This window comes from Doryrhamphus excisus, chromosome 9 (genome assembly GCF_030265055.1).
Source record: "Doryrhamphus excisus isolate RoL2022-K1 chromosome 9, RoL_Dexc_1.0, whole genome shotgun sequence".
NCBI lineage: Eukaryota > Metazoa > Chordata > Actinopteri > Syngnathiformes > Syngnathidae > Doryrhamphus > Doryrhamphus excisus.
The window spans coordinates 20,604,424-20,623,703 of NC_080474.1; the positions used below are offsets into that span (position 1 = coordinate 20,604,424).

Sequence of the window (19,280 nt, forward strand, 5' to 3'; positions counted from 1 at the left end):
GATTTTTTCCTTTTAAACTTAAAAAAGCCAAAAAACTTAAACAATATTATGAAAGCAGGAAGTGAACAAATGTAACAGTTAGTGATTGTAAAAGTACCAGATGGAGGGGTAGGATTTAATAAGCTTTGCTTCTTCCTACTCCTTTTGGACATGTGGAACTGGGAACTGATTATGGGATGCACTCAATTGTAATCTGATGCATGTTCAAATGAAATTAAACCATAAATATTAATATTAATTGATATTAATATTAATATAAAATATTAATATTAATTAAACCACACATTTATACTATTTTTATTTACAACATATTGCGCAACTGCAGGGTCTTGAGACACATGCTAACTCGCAAACTAGAGAGCTAGCGACCTAAACGGTAGCCTCCAAGTTATTTCCTTTCAACTTAAATAGCCAAAAACTTACCACTTCCACACGGATAGGGAGGATAACTATTAACAGTTATTTAACCTTTAACATGAACATGAATCAAACGTAATAATTTTTTTCTGGGTACATGATACCATACAGCATCCATATCAAACTTTCATATCAAGGCGGGGGCCTCAAACTAGTGTCCGCATGTTTGAGACCCCTGCACCAGAGGAACAATCATAAGTATGTTGTTATTGTGCGCGTGGCCAAAATCCACGCGACATATATTGCGCATAATGAGACAGCAGCTCTTTTAGATGCAGATTAACATCCCATAATAATAACCACACCAGCCTGTATTAGTGCATAACGAGCTAAAACGAGCCGGTTTAGTAGATAAACACGCAAGGCAGCATGAGTCATCCAGGCTAAATCAGGGGGATTGTAAGCTAATCAATATCGCTAATCTTCCCATGGAACTCCCATCAATATCAGCCTTGCATAAGAGTCCATTAATAACCTTTCAAAAAGGCAAATGACAGCGTATGAAAGAAAAATGACTCGGCTCGGGATCCAAACAACTTTCCCATCGTTTAATTGAGGTGTGGGGATGGCTTTGCGAGCGCTGAGAGCCATGAGAAACGAGCGTCGCCATGGCAACTGCACCCAATCAGGCCAGAGTGTGAGAAACGGCAAATGGTTTTCGAGTGCCGGTACATTATTTAAGCCAAAGGTTTTACCAGCTATACGTTACACACCGAGTACTACATACGTGCAACACCATTTACTCAACTGCAGAGAGTGCCAGGCTTTTACTTGGAGGCGTCTTATTTCAATAACTTTCATTCATTTTCTACCGCTTATCCTCACGACGGTGACGGGATTGTGATGGAGCCTATCCCAGCTGTCTTGGGGCGAGAGAGGCCCGAAGACTGCTGGGATAGGCTCCAGCAACCCCCGCCACCCTTGTGAGGATAAGCGGTAGAAAATGAATGAATGAATGAATGAACATTATTAGAGACCTTTCGACATGAAATAACACCCCTATAGTCACTTGTACACACATTTACAGTAAACATAACAGAAAATAATACATATAAGGCATAAACAATTAAGACATAAATAATATTTAAATTTTTTGGAATGTTTATGTTCGAATGAATGAATACTGCTGGCCAATAAAATACAAGTTGCGGGCCACAAAAGGCACCCGGGTCATAGTTTGGACACCCCAGCATTAGCTAATACGTGACAATGCGGATAGCGATATCCAATGTAAGTGGGATCTCCGGTTTCCTCCCACATTCCAAAAACATGCTAGGTTAATTAGCCACTCCAAATTGTCCATAGGTATGAATGTGAGTGTGAATGGTTGTTTGTCTATATGTGCCCTGTGATTGGCTGGCCACCAGTCCAGGGTGTACCCCGCCTCTCTTGCCTGAAGACAGCTGGGATAGGCTCCAGCACCCTCCGCGAACCTCATCAGGATAAGCGGTAGAAAATTAATGAATGAATGAATGAGTGTAAAGGTGACTGTAGGGGTGTTATTTAAGGTCTAGAGGACTCTAATAATGTTAAAAACTGTATTTAGAAGGTCATGAACGGGTTCTCAGCTGCACGGCGGTCGAGTGGTTAGCACGCAGACCTCACAGCTAGGAGACCCGAGTTCAATCCCACCCTCGGCCATCTCTGTGTGGAGTTTGCATGTTCTCCCCGTGCATGCGTGGGTTTTTTCCGGGTACTCCGGTTTCCTCCCACATTCCAAAAACATGCTAGGTTAATTAGCCACTCCAAATTGTCCATAGGTATGAATGTGAGTGTGAATGGTTGTTTGTCTATATGTGCCCTGTGATTGGCTGGCCACCAGTCCAGGGTGTACAACGCCTCTCCTCGCCTGAAGACAGCTGGGATAGGCTCCAGCACCCCCATCAAGTCATGTTACAGTGTTTTTCCAGGTAATATATAGTACACATCAAAAATAGATGTGTACCTTTACATGAAATATATGTAAATATATGTACAATTTTACTGTAAAGGCTGACAGAAGAATGTTATAATAAAGTATCTGCAATGTCTTGGACCATGACAATGTTCATATTTGTAGATTCCTCCAGAAGAACCATTTAGTGAAACGTTGCTCGCCAGGTCAACGTGTTCGATATCTTGTACATCCGTGAGTCGCCTGACTTCACACGTGACATTTTAACAGCCCGCATCATCGCTGAGAAGAAGTGAGGCGTGAGGTGAAAGGACCAGTAAAAGCTTTCCTGTGTGCCATCCCTGCCACATCTCGCGCTTGGGGGGGGGGGTGAAATTTGAGAACATCTACAGAGGGGGGGCGGTGCTTCTAAGGACACGTAGCGTCAGTCGGGATGCGAGCAAAACAGACACGAACGCACGTGGAGATATACTGGATTATCCGGTTCATTTTCATTTATTGTGTGATTAATTAACTAATTATTGTCTCCCTGGGAGTTTTAATCTCCTGATACTCCTACTCGGAGTTCATTTGAGATGCAAGAATCGAACGTAACCAAAATGGCATCAAGATGTTATGATTTCATGGAGACAATGTTCTCCACGTCTCCATGAGTGCTGCTAAATCCTCCTCAAGCTGGACTTCAGACAGTTTTTGGATGAGCGTGCGGTACCTGCTCACATCCACTAGGCGCTTCAAAGTCCGCCTACTCCTCTCCGAATCCCGTTGCCAGGCCGATCGGCACCTCTGGAGACCCTCGGGCGAGTCTGTTTCAGGGTTCTCTTCGGGTCCGGTCATCTTCTCCTCGTTGGTTTCCTGCTCAGAACATTGCGGCGATGACACAAAGTCATGCAGCAACGCTACTTCCTTTTCCAAAGTCAAAGAAAACATCTGCTGCGGCCGCTCTCCTCGTGTGTCCTTGACGGGGTGGATGGTGGAGGACACTGGGAGGTGGCCTCGCAGGGCGTCCAGAAGCTGGAGCATCTGGACGTGGCTGGAAAGGACCAACAAAGGACCATATATAAAGATTCCTGCAACCCACAGGGAGAACATGCAAACTCCACACAGAGATGGCCGACGGTGGAATTGAACCCTGGTCTCCTAGCTGTGAGGTCTGCGCACTAACCACTCGACCGCCGTGCAGCCGAGAACCCGTTCATGACCTTCTGAATAGAGTTTTTAACATTATTAGAGACCTCTAGACCTGAAGTAACACCCCTATAGTCACCTTTACACTCATTCATTCATACATTCTTTTACTACCACTTATCCTCACAAGGGTGGCAGGGATGCTGGAGCCTATCCCAGCTGTCTTGGTGCAAGAGGCGGGGTACACCCTGGACTGGTGGCCAGCCAATCACAGGGCACATATAGACAAACAACCATTCACACTCACATTCATACCTATGGACAATTTGGAGTGGCCAATTAACCTAGCATGTTTTTGGAATGTGGGAGGAAACCGGAGTACCTGGAGAAAACCCCACAAACTCCACACAGAAATGGCCGAGGGTGGAATTGAACCCTGGTCTCCTAGCTGTGAGGTCTGCGCACTAACCACTCGACCGCCGTGCAGCCGAGAACCCGTTCATGACCTTCTGAATACAGTTTTTAACATTATTAGAGACCTCTAGACCTTAAATAACACCCCTACAGTCACCTTTACACTCATTCATTCATTCATTCATTTTCTACCGCTTGTCGTCACAAGGATCGCGGGGGTGCTGGAGCCTATCCCAGCTGTCTTTGGTTGAGAGGCGGGGTACACCCTGTACTGGTGGCCAGCCAATCACAGGGCACATATAGACAAACAACCATTCACACTCACATTCATACCTATGGACAATTTGGAGTCGCTAATTAACCTAGCATGTTTTGGGAATGTGGGAGGAAACCCGGAGAAAACCCACGCATGCACGGGGAGAACATGCAATTGGTGGAATTGAACTCTGGTCTCCTAGCTGTGAGGTCTGCGCGCTAACCACTCGACCGCCGTGCAGCCGAGAACACGTTCATGACCTTCTGAATACAGTTTTTAACATTATTAGAGTCCTCTAGACCTTAAATAACACCCCTACAGTCACCTTTACACTCATTCATTCATTCATTTTCTACCGCTTGTCGTCACAAGGATCGCGGGGGTGCTGGAGTCTATCCCAGCTGTCTTTGGTTGAGAGGTGGGGTACACCCTGGACTGGTGGCCAGCCAATCACAGGGCACATATAGACAAACAACCATTCACACTCACATTCATACCTATGGACAGTTTGGAGTCGCTAATTAACCTAGCATGTTTTTGGAATGTGGGAGGAAACCCGGAGAAAACCCACGCATGCACGGGGAGAACATGCAATTGGTGGAATTGAACCCTAGTCTCCTAGCTGTGAGGTCTGTGTGCTAACCACTCGACCGCCGTGCAGCCGAGAACCCGTTCATGACCTTCTAAATACAGTTTTTAACATTATTAGAGACCTCTAGACCTTAAATAACACCCCTACAGTCACCTTTACACTCATTCATTCATTCATTCATTTTCTACCGCTTGTCGTCACAAGGATCGCGGGGGGTGCTGGAGCCTATCCCAGCTGTCTTCGTGCGAGAGCGCATACACGGGGAGAACATGCAAACTCTACACAGAGATGGCCGAGGGTGGAATTGAACCCTCGTCTCCTAGATGTGAGGTCTGCGTGCTAACCACTTGACCGCCGTGCAGCCAAGAAAACGTTCATGACCTTCTGAATACAGTTTTTAACATTATTAGAGTCCTCTAGACCTGAAATAACACCCCTACAGTCACCTTTACACTCATTCATTGATTCTTTTACTACCGCTTATTCTCACAAGGGTCTTGGGGGTGCTGGAGCCTATCCCAGCTGTCTTTAATTTGACCCACATTGCTTTAATGTAAAAGGGAGTTTTGACATCTTTGTGCTATTGCTAAAAGTTTGTCGCCTACCTTCTTGCTAAGTCTCACTTAGCTAGGTTCATATGTGCTAATGGGCTGCTTTCCCGAGTGTTCTATGATGGCACCAGAAAGTCCTCCTTCTCACCTGGAATGGAGCGCCAGTTCCCCGTGGAAGGGGGTGATGTGATGCCAGCGCAGCAGCGAGGTAGCAGATGGTCCTTGAGAAGCCAGGAATGGATGCTGAGGGCTCACCCGTATCCTCTTCCAGCCCATTCTCCTCTGCAGCCAGCCGTCAATATCGCCGAGGCTGTGATTGGGGGAGTCTATGCGGAAAACCCGGTGATCCGATGACGCCAGCAGACACAGCAGGTCTTCCTGGGCCTCGTCTGGAATGAGGGAATGGTTAACGAGCATGCGTGGAATTTCACAGAGGAGTACGAGGTCAACTCTGAAAAGACGGTGTTACACCCACAAACGTAATACAAATCTGCAGCTTTGAATATAATAATCCCGCAAATGTAATACATTTCCCACAAACTTAGTAAAATGCTAATTATTATATTTTGGTTGTGGGCGTATATGTGCGTTTTATTTACAGTATATTATTGTATGTATGTGTGATTTTGTGTATATATGGGGAAGAAATAATACAAAAAAAATAAATATAATAATAATAATAGTAATAATAATTTTATAAAAACAATTGCAATTATCACAATTATGTTATCTTTTTTTTAATTTAAAATAAATTATAATTTAATAATTAAAGATTCATTTAATGTATTCAAATGATACTAATAATTAAAATTTTATAATATTTTATAATAATTTTTTAAAATATTTTTTTTAAGAAAAAAAAGAATTATCTTGTTGAAATCCTCAAAATGACATTTACATCTTCTCCCTCATTAAAAGAAGAAATAACAAACAACAACAACAACATTATTATCATTATAATAATTATTTTGTCTCATATTACATTTGTGGGAAGTTATTACATTTGCAGATTTTCACTTTCCCACGTATGTAATAATTTAATTTCAGTATTACGTTTGCAGCAGGCAAATTTTATTACGTTTGTGGGAAATTTATTACATTTGCGGGATTATTAAATTAAAAGCTGCAGATTTGTATTACGTTTGTGGTTTATTATATTATGTTTGTGGGCAGTTATTACGTTTGCAGGTGTACCAGTTATGTTTAATAGAAAACACATCATGTTATCGAAAATATCGTTCATACTGTATGTGCCCTATGAAAGTAATACCCATTTGGGACAAAAATTAGCTCCAAACTAACCACGTTGGTAGTTTTTTTTTTTTTTTAAACACAATGTAGTTAAAAAGTCACTTTTGGAGTCCGAAGACGAGAACCTAGCTAGCTGCTAGCTAGCTAGCTAGTACAGCCAGTGACAGCTAGGCAAAGTGTGTAAACAAAGATGCAAGATTAATCAAGCGGCAGTAGGTTTGGTAAGGGAGTGATCAAACATGCATTAAAATTAAAATTAAAATTAAAATTAAAATTAAAATTAAAATTAAAATTAAAATTAAAATTAAAATTAAAATTAAAATTAAAATTAAAATTAAAATTAAAATTAAAATTAAAATTAAAATTAAAATTAAAATTAAAATTAAAATTAAAATTAAAATTAAAATTAAAATTAAAATTAAAATTAAAATTAAAATTAAAATTAAAATTAAAATTAAAATTAATTACAAAATTTAAATACAAAATACAAAAAATTGAAAAAAAAATTATATTAGGAAAGCAGGAAGTGAACAAATGTAACAGTTAGTGATTGTAAAACTACCAGATGGAGGGGTAGGATTTAATAAGCTTTGCTTCTTCCTACTCCTTTTGGACATGTGGAACTGGGAACTGATTATGGGATGCACTCAATTGTAATCTGATGCATGTTCAAATGAAGTAAAACCATTACCATTACCATTACCATATAATTTGACTATGTTTTATTTTTACAGTGGGCCTAGTACAGTACCCCTTTTGAAGAAATGCCACATAAACTCTCCTCACCTGTTTTAAGCTCAGGGTTTTCCAGCAGTGGAGCGTTGAAATCTTTATGGATGTCTACAGTAACTTGACCACAAAGCAGGACAGGTGGTGTCGGGACGCCGGCGGGGCCGAGGGAATGGTCCCGTCTCGGGGCGTAATGGAGCATGACATTGCACTTGACGCAGCCAGAGTTCAACAAAGGTGCCAGCCCGGTCACGGCAGTCACGGCGAGTCTGGCCGTGTTGAGATCATTTGGGCCGCCTGCGTCGGGCCGCCTGCTTCTTTTGGCTGCCGGCTCTGGGAAGGTGGAGGTCGAGGAGGTGGCGATAGAGGGGCCGAGCACGGGGAGCCACGACACTTGGCTTTGGGTCTGGATGACTACAGGCGGTGAGCTCTGGCTCGCCTCTGTCAGGACGGATAAGCTCGTACCGACCGCTGGTCTGGAACAAAAATAGCACATCACCGAGGAGCACACATCGTAGGGACAGTAGCGCACACGCGTGTGTGTGTGTGTGTTTACAAATGCAAGAGAGTGATTAACAGCTATATTCCAGATGGTGAGAATACATCAAAAATTCAATAGACACCTGAGGCAATATGTATATTTTTTTTCTCTACATGCGCTGGAACAGGTGGAAGGAAGGAGGAACCAGATTGCTGCAATCTTGCTCCCGCAAAGTATCCGGTTGGTTGAGAGAAAAAAAAAAAAAAGATGTTGCCATGACAACCACCTAACTACCCTGCATGTGGCTCAAATTCACATAAGACTTAGGGCAGGGGTCTCAAACACGCGGCCCGCAGGCCAAATGTGGCCCGCAGGACACTACTTTGAGGCCCCCGCCTTGATATGAAAGTTTAATAAGTTTGATATGGATGCTGTACGGTATCATGTACCCAGAAAAAAAATGATTACGTTTGATTCATGTTCATGTTAAAGGTTAAATAACTGTTAATAGTTATCCTCCCTATCCGTGTGGAAGTGGTAAGTTTTTGGCTATTTAAGTTGAAAGGAAATAACTTGAAGGCTACCGTTTAGGTCGCTAGCTCTCTAAGTTTGCGAGTTAGAATGTGTCTCAAGACGCTGCAGTTGCGCAATATGTTGTAAATAAAAAGAGTATAAATGTGACTAGAGTCATGTTTTGGCATGTCTACAGGGCTCTAATAATGCTTTGTTCATTTTAATCTGAAAAAAAATAATTTGTCTACCCACCAACTATATGTGGTTTCTTAAGTTTTTATTATTTGCTGTTTTATTATTATTATTATATTTATTTATTACTGATTTTCTTTATTCTTGATTTGTTTATTTTTCATCTTATTTTGTGTAGAAAAATAAAAATTAAGATATTAGAGAACAGTGGAATGTTTTATCAGAGCTTTTATTGTAGAAAATCGAAATCAAAGCAAAGTTTATTCATTTTTCTGTTTTTAATAAATGCGTTTTTTTTTGTTTTGTTTTTTTGGAAAACCTGATGCGGCCCAGTCTCGCCCAGACCCTAGCTCCAGTGGCTCAGTGGCTTATTTGATCTTTTAGTTTTGGATTCAATTCAATTAATTTATTGCATTTTATTTATACTTTTTACTTTGGAAACTCTGTTTATAAAATGTACTATATAAATAAAGTGGATCGGATTGGATAGCCTAGCCTATATAAACTTACAGAGCGCTCCCAGCCGCAAGTATCACTCCCACAACCAATCGGTCCCGGACAATACGATGCCACAGCTTGTCAACTTGAGGTCCGCAGGGCGCCGCTGGCATGACTCGGGTCTTGTCATCCGAGGCCTCGTCCTTTGACTCGTCATCACTCTCCCACAGAGAGACGAGACCTTCCTGGACAGAAAGACGATGATGATGAATGACAAGTGTGTGACAGTGATGATAGTCGGTGCGGTTTTGGAGTTTGGGACGTCGACAAAAGACAATTTAAGTACACAAGTGGCGACTGTTGCTTTTAGATACAAGAATCAGTGTTTGCTGTAGTGTTGCTTTACTGAAGAATTAGTTGAATCTTTGCACTCGGTGCCTGTGGCGGCTTCACAAACACTGGCTGTCAACTCATTGTTTCCATTTTGACGATTTATCAACTTGAGTGACAAGTGCCAGCAAATCATATGACTTCAGGCGCAGGAAAGTGGGCGGCACTTAAAGCAGTGGTTCCCAAACTTTTTACAGTCCCGTACCACTTTAGATATTTCACCTGAAGCCATACTACGTTATGCTAGCCATAGCATTTCAGTATGTGGAATCAAACTATGGAATGGATTGAGTAAGGGAATCAAACAATGCACAACGATGAGCCAATTCAAGAAACAATACAAGCAGTTGATGTTTGCTAAATACAAGGATGAAGAGTCTTGAACCAGTCATGATGTGCTATATATATCACTATATTGACACGCACTATGGTACACATTATGGCATTGGATGCTCATCACCGAGTACTTCGGTACGAGGTGCATTATTAAAAAAAAAAACAAAAACAAAAAAAAAAAAAACCTTAAACTGTATTATGGAAAGCAGGAAGTGAACAAATGTAACAGAAAAAATATGTTTTTTTTTAATTGTTAATTTTAATTTTTTTTTAATTACATTTTAATTTTAATTAAAATTAATTTAATAATTTAATAAAATTTAATTTAATAAAAATTTCAAAATTAAATTTAAATTATTTTTTTTTAAATTAAAATTAAACAATTACAAAATTTAAATATAAAATAACAAAATAATAAAAAATGAAAACAATTAAAATTATATTAGGAAAGCAGGAAGTGAACAAATGTAACATTTACTGATTGTAAAAGTACCAGATGGAGAGGTAGGATTTAATAAGCTTTGTTTCTTCCTACTCCTTTTGGACATGTGGAACTGGGAACTAATTATGGGATGCACTCAATTGTAATCTGATGCATGTTCAAATGAAATAAAACCATTACCATTACCATTACTCACAACATCTGCTTATGAATTTGATATAAAAATTGAAAGGGAAACTTTAAGGATTGTGGTAAAGCAGTATCCAAAGTACAAAAATAAATATAACTAAGTTAACAATAAACTAATTTTCAGGGAAATCACCAGGTTTTCACCGGCCGCTTCGCACGGGAATTTAATCTGCAAGGTTTGCAAAGTTTTAGTGGCAAATGTGGCAACTTTTCACACACTCTCTCTCTCTCGCGTTTTCCTCTCTCCTGTTCATGTGCTGCTGACTGTGCAATGTGTGTAACCCTCCCTCACCCTTCCGCTCAGCGTAGACGCATACGACACCGCACATTGTGACCAACTACGTGCGGCTTTAACAGAAAGAGCGCCGGTCCAGTCACTTGCGCCAGATCGCTGCCAAATGATAAACGTGCCTACAGTTAAGAGTCATCATGTTCTGGGGCTGCAAGGCATTGGGGAAAAAGTCATTGATTGGTTGTATTGGGGTGTAGTCACTTTTGTGAGATACTGAAGTTGCAACTTGCAACTAAATAAGCCCGATTCCTTACCTGCTCGGGCTGTGCGAGACGTGGCTCTCGATGGTGGATGACATCGGCGAGCGCTCGCACTGACTGCTGCACAACTCTTTCTTTTACTCTCACTTCTCCTTGAAGCTCCTGCAGCACGCTCAGTCCACTCTGTGATGACAGTCACATGGTCAGTCACAAGTCAAAAAAGACACGAGACGGTGGAAAATAAGTTAAGACGCATCATATTTCAAATAGCCCTAAATCAAGTATGACTCGATGAGAAGTCAAAACAAGAAATATTTCTGTGTAGGTAATGGTAATGGTTTTATTTCATTTGAACATGCATCAGATTGCAATTGAATGCATCACATAATCAGTTCCCAGTTCCACATGTCCAAAAGGAGTAGGAAGAAGCAAAGCTTATTAAATCCTACCCCTCCATCTGGTACTTTTACAATCACTAACTGTTACATTTGTTCACTTCCTGCCTGTCTAATATAATTTAAGTTTCTTTATGTATTTATTTTTATTATCATTTTATTATTTTTGTATTTTTTAAATTTGTAATTAAAAAAAAAATTCTTAATTTTTAATTTTATTTATTATTAAATTTTATAAATTTTTAATTTTTTTTATTTTTAAATTTTATAAATTTTTAATTTTTTTATTTTTAAAGTTTTTAATTAAAAAAAACCTTCCACGTGTCCAAAAGGAGTAGGAAGAAGCAAAGCTTATTAAATCCTACCCCTCCATCTGGTACTTTTACAATTTGTTCACTGTTACATTTGTTCACTTCCTGCTTTCCATAATACAGTTTAAGGTTTTTTTGTTTGTTTTTTTTAATAATGTACCTCGTACCGAAATATGAGGTGATATGACCATACGTAACGTCAAAAGCGACCATTTGAGTGGAGTCAAAAAGTAAGATTTTTCTTGTGTTCGATGCCCATGAACAGACTCCAGGGTCAAATAAATTGTTGTTTGTAATTTAGAACATCTTACAATATACAGGATCAGGCAAAATGAACTGACATACTTGTAGGTTAAATAAAAGCTAAATAAAGCAAAGAACCAAAAAAAGTGTTTTTATTTCTGAAAAGTACATATAAATGCATTTTTCTTTATCTTTTTATGAATATATCTTTATATTTTTCTTCATTATTATTATTTTATTTTTATTTTTTTTAATAATGCAATGCTATGGCTAGCATAACGTAGTCCTAGCATAGTACTTCTTCCCTGAGATTATATTTCTCCTCTGAAGTTCGAAGTAAGAAGTTAGTTATGCAACTTCAGTAATATGTTGTAGATTACCTGTAGTCTGGATTCTAAAGCCCGGATCATGTGGAGGTGGTTCTCTGGTGGAACGGCTGTCTCCGTTGTTGCTCCATTTTGCTCACCACGCTAAAATTGCAAAATTTTCGCCATTACTTGGTAAGCACACGGCTTACCAGACAACCACCACAACAGATAACCATGAAGGATATCCAACAACTATCCATAGCTGGGTGGAGGTGATGATTCTATAACAACCAACAGACCGAGTTCTAAAGTACCACTGACTGAGTAAAAGGTTTTCCTTACGGAATAAGAGATCCCACATAGGTCAGTGATGATGAAATGCTCCAGAGGTTGTCCGCCTTCATCCATGAAAAGCAACAGTATCTGTTCCGTGCCACATCCGAGATAATCGTCCACATGCACAGAGGTCACCTCTGACCATTGGGCTGCTACCTGAAAAAGAAAAAAAAAATCAATAATGCTGAGACATGTCACCATCAAGTACATTTAAAGAGCATGTCGTAAAACAACCCATGAAAATATTGTATACACCCTGGGGGGGCTTGGGGGTTGAATACATCAGTTGGTGACAAATTGTACATGCCTGTTAGTACCCATGAAGGATTGAAAGGCGGATTCTGCAGTGTTTCTTCATTCAATCAATACAGGGCTCGACAATAACGATGTACCGATGGCCCGGGGCAAGTTAAAACAAAATTGGGGCAAGTAAATCCAATCATTAATATTCCCGTCGGGCAAGTACACTTTAGCATGCCGTACTGCCAAGAGTTTTTTTTAAAGCGGTTCTTGTTGGGTGTTGGTAAAACACGGACTGCATAATTCCGGTGGTAATTTGCAAACCAATCCTTGCAAATCTTGAAATGGACCAATCAGAATCGTTTATTTAGACCGCGGTCCGTAATCCACAATCCGCGTTTTACCCACACCCGTTCTTGTTCGCGATCAACCAATCAGCGATCGTTTTACTAGGACAACATCTATCATGGCGTCCCTGCCAACATCGTCTAATTCTTCAACAACTTCTGAAGGAAAACAGCAAAAAGTGATGAAACAGTGCCTCCTAAACAAGTATTTTATTAGCGGTTAGCAAATCAAATGATGGCACAGGTGAGTGAATCACATTGCTGTGACAATTTGAAGTGGTCACAATGAAACACCACCCATTAGATCCAATAACAAGTGCTGATTTTGCACAAGCTACAAAACCTAGCGCTTCCATTTCTCTGTGTATTTTTCTCACCTTTGCTTCACAAATTATTGTTTGACCATTGAGCATTTTTTTCTGGATTAAAAACACTTTACGAGTACACAAATGTGTCAAATGTTTCATTGTGGTGCACAACTTCTAAATATCACTGCTTACTACGACTACCATGTGTAAGGTAGCATGGCTTGCCATGTTAACATACATCTACACTATTTTTCAGACATTCCTCCAAATACAATGCATCAGTACTATTATCTGATGAATTATCAGCATATATTGATATATGATATCATTATGGCAGTCTTTTCATTTTACATGGGGCAAGTAGTTCTCACCTTAAGGATTCCCCATGGGCAAGTCATTTTGGTTTTTAATGTAGAGCCCTGCAATAATGCATATATGACCATTTTGTTATCTGTAGCTCAACAATAAAATAAAATAAAATAAAATAAAATAAAATAAAATAAAATAAAATAAAATAAAATAAAATAAAATAAAATAAAATAAAATAAAATAAAATAAAATAAAATAAAATAAAATAAAATAAAATAAAATAAAATAAAATAAAATAAAATAAAATAAAATAAAATAAAATAAAATAAAATAAAATAAAATAAAATAAAATAAAATAAAATAAAATAAAATAAAATAAAATAAAATAAAATAAAATAAAATAAAATAAAATAAAATAAAATAAAATAAAATAAAATAAAATAAAATAAAATAAAATAAAATAAAATAAAATAAAATAAAATAAAATAAAATAAAATAAAATAAAATAAAATAAAATAAAATAAAATAAAATAAAATAAAATAAAATAAAATAAAATAAAATAAAATAAAATAAAATAAAATAAAATAAAATAAAATAAAATAAAATAAAATAAAATAAAATAAAATAAAATAAAATAAAATAAAATAAAATAAAATAAAATAAAATAAAATAAAATAAAATAAAATAAAATAAAATAAAATAAAATAAAATAAAATAAAATAAAATAAAATAAAATAAAATAAAATAAAATAAAATAAAATAAAATAAAATAAAATAAAATAAAATAAAATAAAATAAAATAAAGGGGAAGTGAAAAACACTACTTGGGATAGCAGTGACAATTGGGAAGTATTAAGACTCAAGTATGATTATTTAATTTGAGGTATTTTAAAGAATATTTTTCTTTTTTCTCTCAAATACTTTTTTTTCAATCTCACTGAAACAATACCATAACAATGATGTTTTTATATCCATGTTAGCTTGTGATGACTGGTGTGGTGACTCTTCAGTTGAAGTGGTTTCTTTCTTTCTTTTGTATTGGACTATGTACGATAGTACATAGTTTGGTGCCTCAAGCTGGGTGAGGGTGGTTGGATATGGGGTTTTTATTCTGTGTAGACAAGGAGTAATATATTTTTTGTTGGGATGAGGTTGGAATCTGGGTGGTTGGGGGGGTGGAACTAGATAAGTCTTGACTTCTTCCCACTCCCTTTTCGAACATGTGTACGTCTTTATATATAAATAGGTATTTTTATTTGTATTGATATTGGTTGGTTTGTGCTGCTTTGGATGTTTTTCGTGTTCGAAATAAAGAAGAAAAAAATAAAAACATTGTGTTCTATCAGAAAAAGAGACAGGACTACTACGAAGTTACCTTGCTATAAGGACCGTATGAATGATTTGTACACGGCATAGCACTCAAACCCCCTGACTTCATGCAAACCTGCACCCTAGCGGCTGCGAAACTGGTCAATGAATGCTAATTGGAACACTCACCTTGAACATCTCATTATACACACCTGCAATGTGTCCTTCCTGATGGCGCACACATGCCCGTGGCTAAAAGACACAACAAATATGAGTCCATTCCTTCCCGTGTCGACCACCTGGATATCTTCAGCTTGTTGGAATGGGAGCTGCCATGTGTCTTTCACCATGCCGTCCTCCAGGTACACAAGCTGTCGATTGGAGGTGGCTGCAACCACGGTGCAGTGCAACACATCTCCAGCTCGGTGAGCCGACAGCACATGGATGCACTTAGTGATGCTGATGTAAAAGTTAGGTAGAATCATAGCGCCGTTAAAGGTGCGGCCAGTCTCTAGCATGTAGCCGATGGTCTGCTTGGTGGGTGACTCTCCCAGTATGAACGCTTGTCCTCCATGAAGTGGAAGCTCACCAATAAGACTGTGGGTCAGCTGGAGGGACACCCGCTTGACCCTTCCTGCGTCCGCCTTGGATGTATGAAACACAGCATCAGAGTGCGTCCACAACACTGTGGGACCCTTGAAGATGCGGGCATCTCCATTGAGGTGGTGAGGCAGCTGGAAGTCGATGCAAGGTTCGAGTCTGTTTGACTCACTCACTGTGAACAGACTGTACAAGAAAATGTCTGCTTTCTTGTTCCTTTTCGCCACAAGAACACAAGGAGTTGTGGTCCTCCTTTGAATATCTACGGCGTAGTTACACTTCAGTGAGGAGTCGATACGGGAAGCGTCTTTGTGACTAATAACAAAAGATCCTTGAGCCGCCTTTACAAATACGTCTTGTTCCGGTTGGAAAGAAAAGCTGTGGAATGTCAACTCGCTTTTCTTGTTGTCACTTGCGGCGGGAACGTGATTAAATGTGATTATCTTACCGCAGAATGACATGCAATTAGAAGTTGACGTAACGCTCTTCATTGTAAGTAGCCTTTGTAGTCCTTGCAATTGGGGAAATAACTATATAATAAGTAGTTGTATACTTTTAAGGGAGTTCAACTGAAACGTGTTGTTTCGACGCTCGAATGCGCGCGCCAACACGGAAGTAGAGGAGCACAATGCATTGTGGGAGTTGACAATGTAAACAGCGGTGTGTTGACAGGCTTAAGCTAACAGGTTTCTGTTGTAACGCCTGTCCTAAACGCACAGGCACGGCGAAAGCTCGGTTTACAGCATTCTTGTGTTTGTATTAAAAACAAATGCCACACCCATTTCTTATTCGAACAACAAAGCGAAGAGGAGTGGCCAAAGACTGGAACCAAAATGGCTTCGACGGGGCGTCAGTTTCCGACTTGGCAGTGATTCACCCAAACGGCAGCTAGCTAGCTAGCTAACGATCGGAAGGGAAGGAAACGCGGTGGCTGTTGAATATGGCTGAACTTGAACAGCACCAAGGAGAGCAGGTATTTATTATTATAATTGTTAGTTAATTATACTTACTGTTTTTGCTTTGCTTTTTAAACTTATGTCAACTCTTGTGACAGGGCATTGAGGCGAAAATTGAGGAGACAAGAGAGAGGTTCAAGAATGAATTTCTCCAAGGTAGAAAGTCATTATGTTTTTAAGATGTCACCTGGCACCTTTGCACGGTGTACTACTACTTTGTACTGTAATACCTACCAAAGATTCACACCTACACATACATTTTCTTCCATTGTAGTCACCGATATATAAACTTAAGTGCCCTCTTGGTTTTGCCATGTTGATAACATCATGACTTAACGCTTAAAGGCTCGATAAGCCCCAAGAGATAACCAGCTAATGGTGGCTCTGCATTGCCTTTACATAGTACATTGACAACATCATTCTATTTGTGCAGATCACTGACATTGTATGCTTTAAAAGTGTATTATTTCTAATGTCACTCCCTAGATTCAGCAGATAAATACGACCAAAGAGATGTGGACAGACTGCAGAAAGACAATTCCTTGGTGGAGGGCTACCTGACGTGGCGGATTTATGTTGTGGACGATGCCTTGAAAATGATAGATGAGAGTTTTCACTGGAGAAAGGAATTTTGCGTGAACGGTGAGGGATTACATTACTCTGCACACAAATTTAGTTTCCTAAAACCCTATTATATATTCATAATCCAGGCACTCCAATAAGACGAGTTTGATTACAGCATAAATGCCATGTTACGGTGTTTAGTTTGTCAGCACAGCAGCCGATGGAAGTGCTCAATAGCAAGTGCTTCCTGTCAATACGGCTGTTGACATCGCCTTACTTAGAGGTTGGCCGATCAGTGCCTCATCCTCATACAGCGCCTTTCTCTATGCTTCTCAGGGTTGAGCGCATACAGAGGTGGCATTGTGTGATAAATAACATGAACTGGCTGACAACAATACCCACTGTTTAAGTATTCTTTACTCTGGGCTGGCTGGTGTTTGATTCAGAAAATGCAATTTATCAGACAGTTGTTTTAAGGAAGATCTGTGTCACCAAAAATAGAGGTTGTTCCTTTTTTTTGTGTGTTTTACCATGAAATCTAGCACTTTTGCAAGCCTGTGTAACATTTTCACATTCTTAGATTTGGGTTTTTTTATGGATTAAATGTAGCTTCCTCTCTGAAAAAATATGGAGCGATCACCGCAGAATGACTTTTCATGGTGCGCACTCTTAACGCAATCCTCATTTGTGAGGCAATTACCTAACAATCTTGTTTTTCCCCTCAGACCTCACTGAGAGCAGCATTCCCAAGTGGATGTTTGAGACCGGCGCGGTCTACCTCCATGGATACGACAAAGAGGGCAACAAGCTCTGTATGCACATCTTTCTTTCATTGCGTACGCGAGCCTCTTTCACACAGAAACGATGCCAAAAGAACACCTGATAATCAATTATCCCCCGTGTGCCTTTTGAAATGAAATGTAACTGTACACGCTTTGATATAGTAACCCACGGTCATTTTCCTTGGACAGCAACAATTGCTTTCAACAAAACAGGGTGGGAGAAATGAGCATTGAGTGCGAAACGATACTTTACACCAGGGGTGTGTAAGGTGCATCACAGGTTTTTTTTTTAGGTGCAGCAAGTAAGCTCAAAAAACAGCAGAAATTGAATAATTTTACAACATAACCTCAAAGTAATGAGGAAAAACTACATTTTTGAGGTTAAAGTTGGTATATTAACAAATGAAGATGTTTTTTTTTTGTAAAAAAAAAAAAAAGTTGGAATATGAGAACCAAAATGTAGGTGTCATTTTTGGAAAATTAGGTTGTGGAAAATGTTAAAATTTATGAGAATAAATTTGTAATATCATGGGAATAAAGTCATAATTACAAGGAGAACATTTGCAAAAAGAAATGGGGTAAAAAAAAAAACAACACGAATGGGGTGGGGAAAAAAACTGCTGTAATTTTTCGAGAATAAGTTGAAAATATTAAGAATAACAAATTTAGATGTTTTTTTTGTTTTAAAAAAAAGTTGTAATATGAGAACCAAAATGTAGGTGTCATTTTTTGAAAATTAGGTTGCGGAAAATGTTAAAATTTATGAGAATAAATTTGTAATATCATGGGACTAAAGTCATAATTACAAGGAGAACATTTGCAAAAAGAAATGGGGTAAAAAAAAAAAAACAACACGAACGGGGTGGGGAAAAAAACTGCTGTAATTTTTCGAGAATAAGTTGAAAATATTAAGAATAACAAATTTAGATGTTTTTTTTGTTTTAAAAAAAAGTTGTAATATGAGAACCAAAATGTAGGTGTCATTTTTGGAAAATTAGGTTGCGGGAAAAGTTAAAATTTATGAGAATAAATTTGTAATATCATGGGACTAAAGTCATAATTACAAGGAGAACATTTGCAAAAAGAAATTGGGTAAAAAAAAAAAACAACACGAATGGGGAGGGAAAAAAAACTGCTGTAATTTTTCGAGAATAAGGTGAAGATATTAAGAATAACCAGAATAAACTTGTAATATTATGAGGTAAAATAATGTCAAATATGTTATAATATGACGAGAATGAAGTCATAATAATATGAAACCAAATTTACTAATATTATTGGACTAATTGGACAAAAGAAAAAAAGAGCAAAGTACTAATGATACATTTTTTCACCTATAGCAAAGAGAGGCGGTTTATCCTGGAAATATATATAACTTATGTGTTGGCTGACAATACATCACTGTGACACTGTGTGAAAAAAAGTTTAGACACCCCTGCACTACACACAAGCGGCGTACTACCTTGTTACACCTCAAAAACCGGCAAATTGCCGGGTCAACATTGTCCTCCCCATTCTCTATCTGCGCCTTGCATACAGAGCGACAAGGCAGAACAGTTGTCTTTTG

General features: G+C 38.5%; 2 protein-coding genes across 3 annotated transcripts in view; one reads left to right on the top strand and one right to left on the bottom strand.

Annotated features, from left to right (window-relative positions):
* On the bottom strand, positions 1–16,297 carry fancb (FA complementation group B). The gene is made up of 8 exons (XM_058082248.1): positions 15,024–16,297; positions 12,305–12,454; positions 12,035–12,124; positions 10,760–10,888; positions 8,929–9,101; positions 7,290–7,708; positions 5,401–5,641; positions 1–3,344 (listed from the first exon to the last, which is right to left on the bottom strand). The coding sequence occupies exons 1-8, from the start codon at positions 15,900–15,902 to the stop codon at positions 2,933–2,935; spliced, it is 2,493 nt and encodes an 830-aa protein (XP_057938231.1). The 5' UTR covers positions 15,903–16,297; the 3' UTR covers positions 1–2,932.
* mospd2 (motile sperm domain containing 2) overlaps positions 15,114–19,280 on the top strand; it is a 20,546-nt gene continuing 16,379 nt past the window's right edge. Inside the window, exons 1-5 of one of the 2 annotated variants that reach the window (XM_058082274.1) lie at positions 15,114–15,562; positions 16,214–16,384; positions 16,466–16,523; positions 16,854–17,009; positions 17,657–17,743. In XM_058082274.1, coding sequence (XP_057938257.1) covers positions 16,352–16,384; positions 16,466–16,523; positions 16,854–17,009; positions 17,657–17,743 — 334 coding nt within the window. In that variant the 5' untranslated portion in view covers positions 15,114–15,562; positions 16,214–16,351. Of the gene's footprint in view, positions 16,385–16,465; positions 16,524–16,853; positions 17,010–17,656; positions 17,744–19,280 lie in introns of both variants that reach the window. The other variant, XM_058082273.1, reaches the window with a different exon arrangement.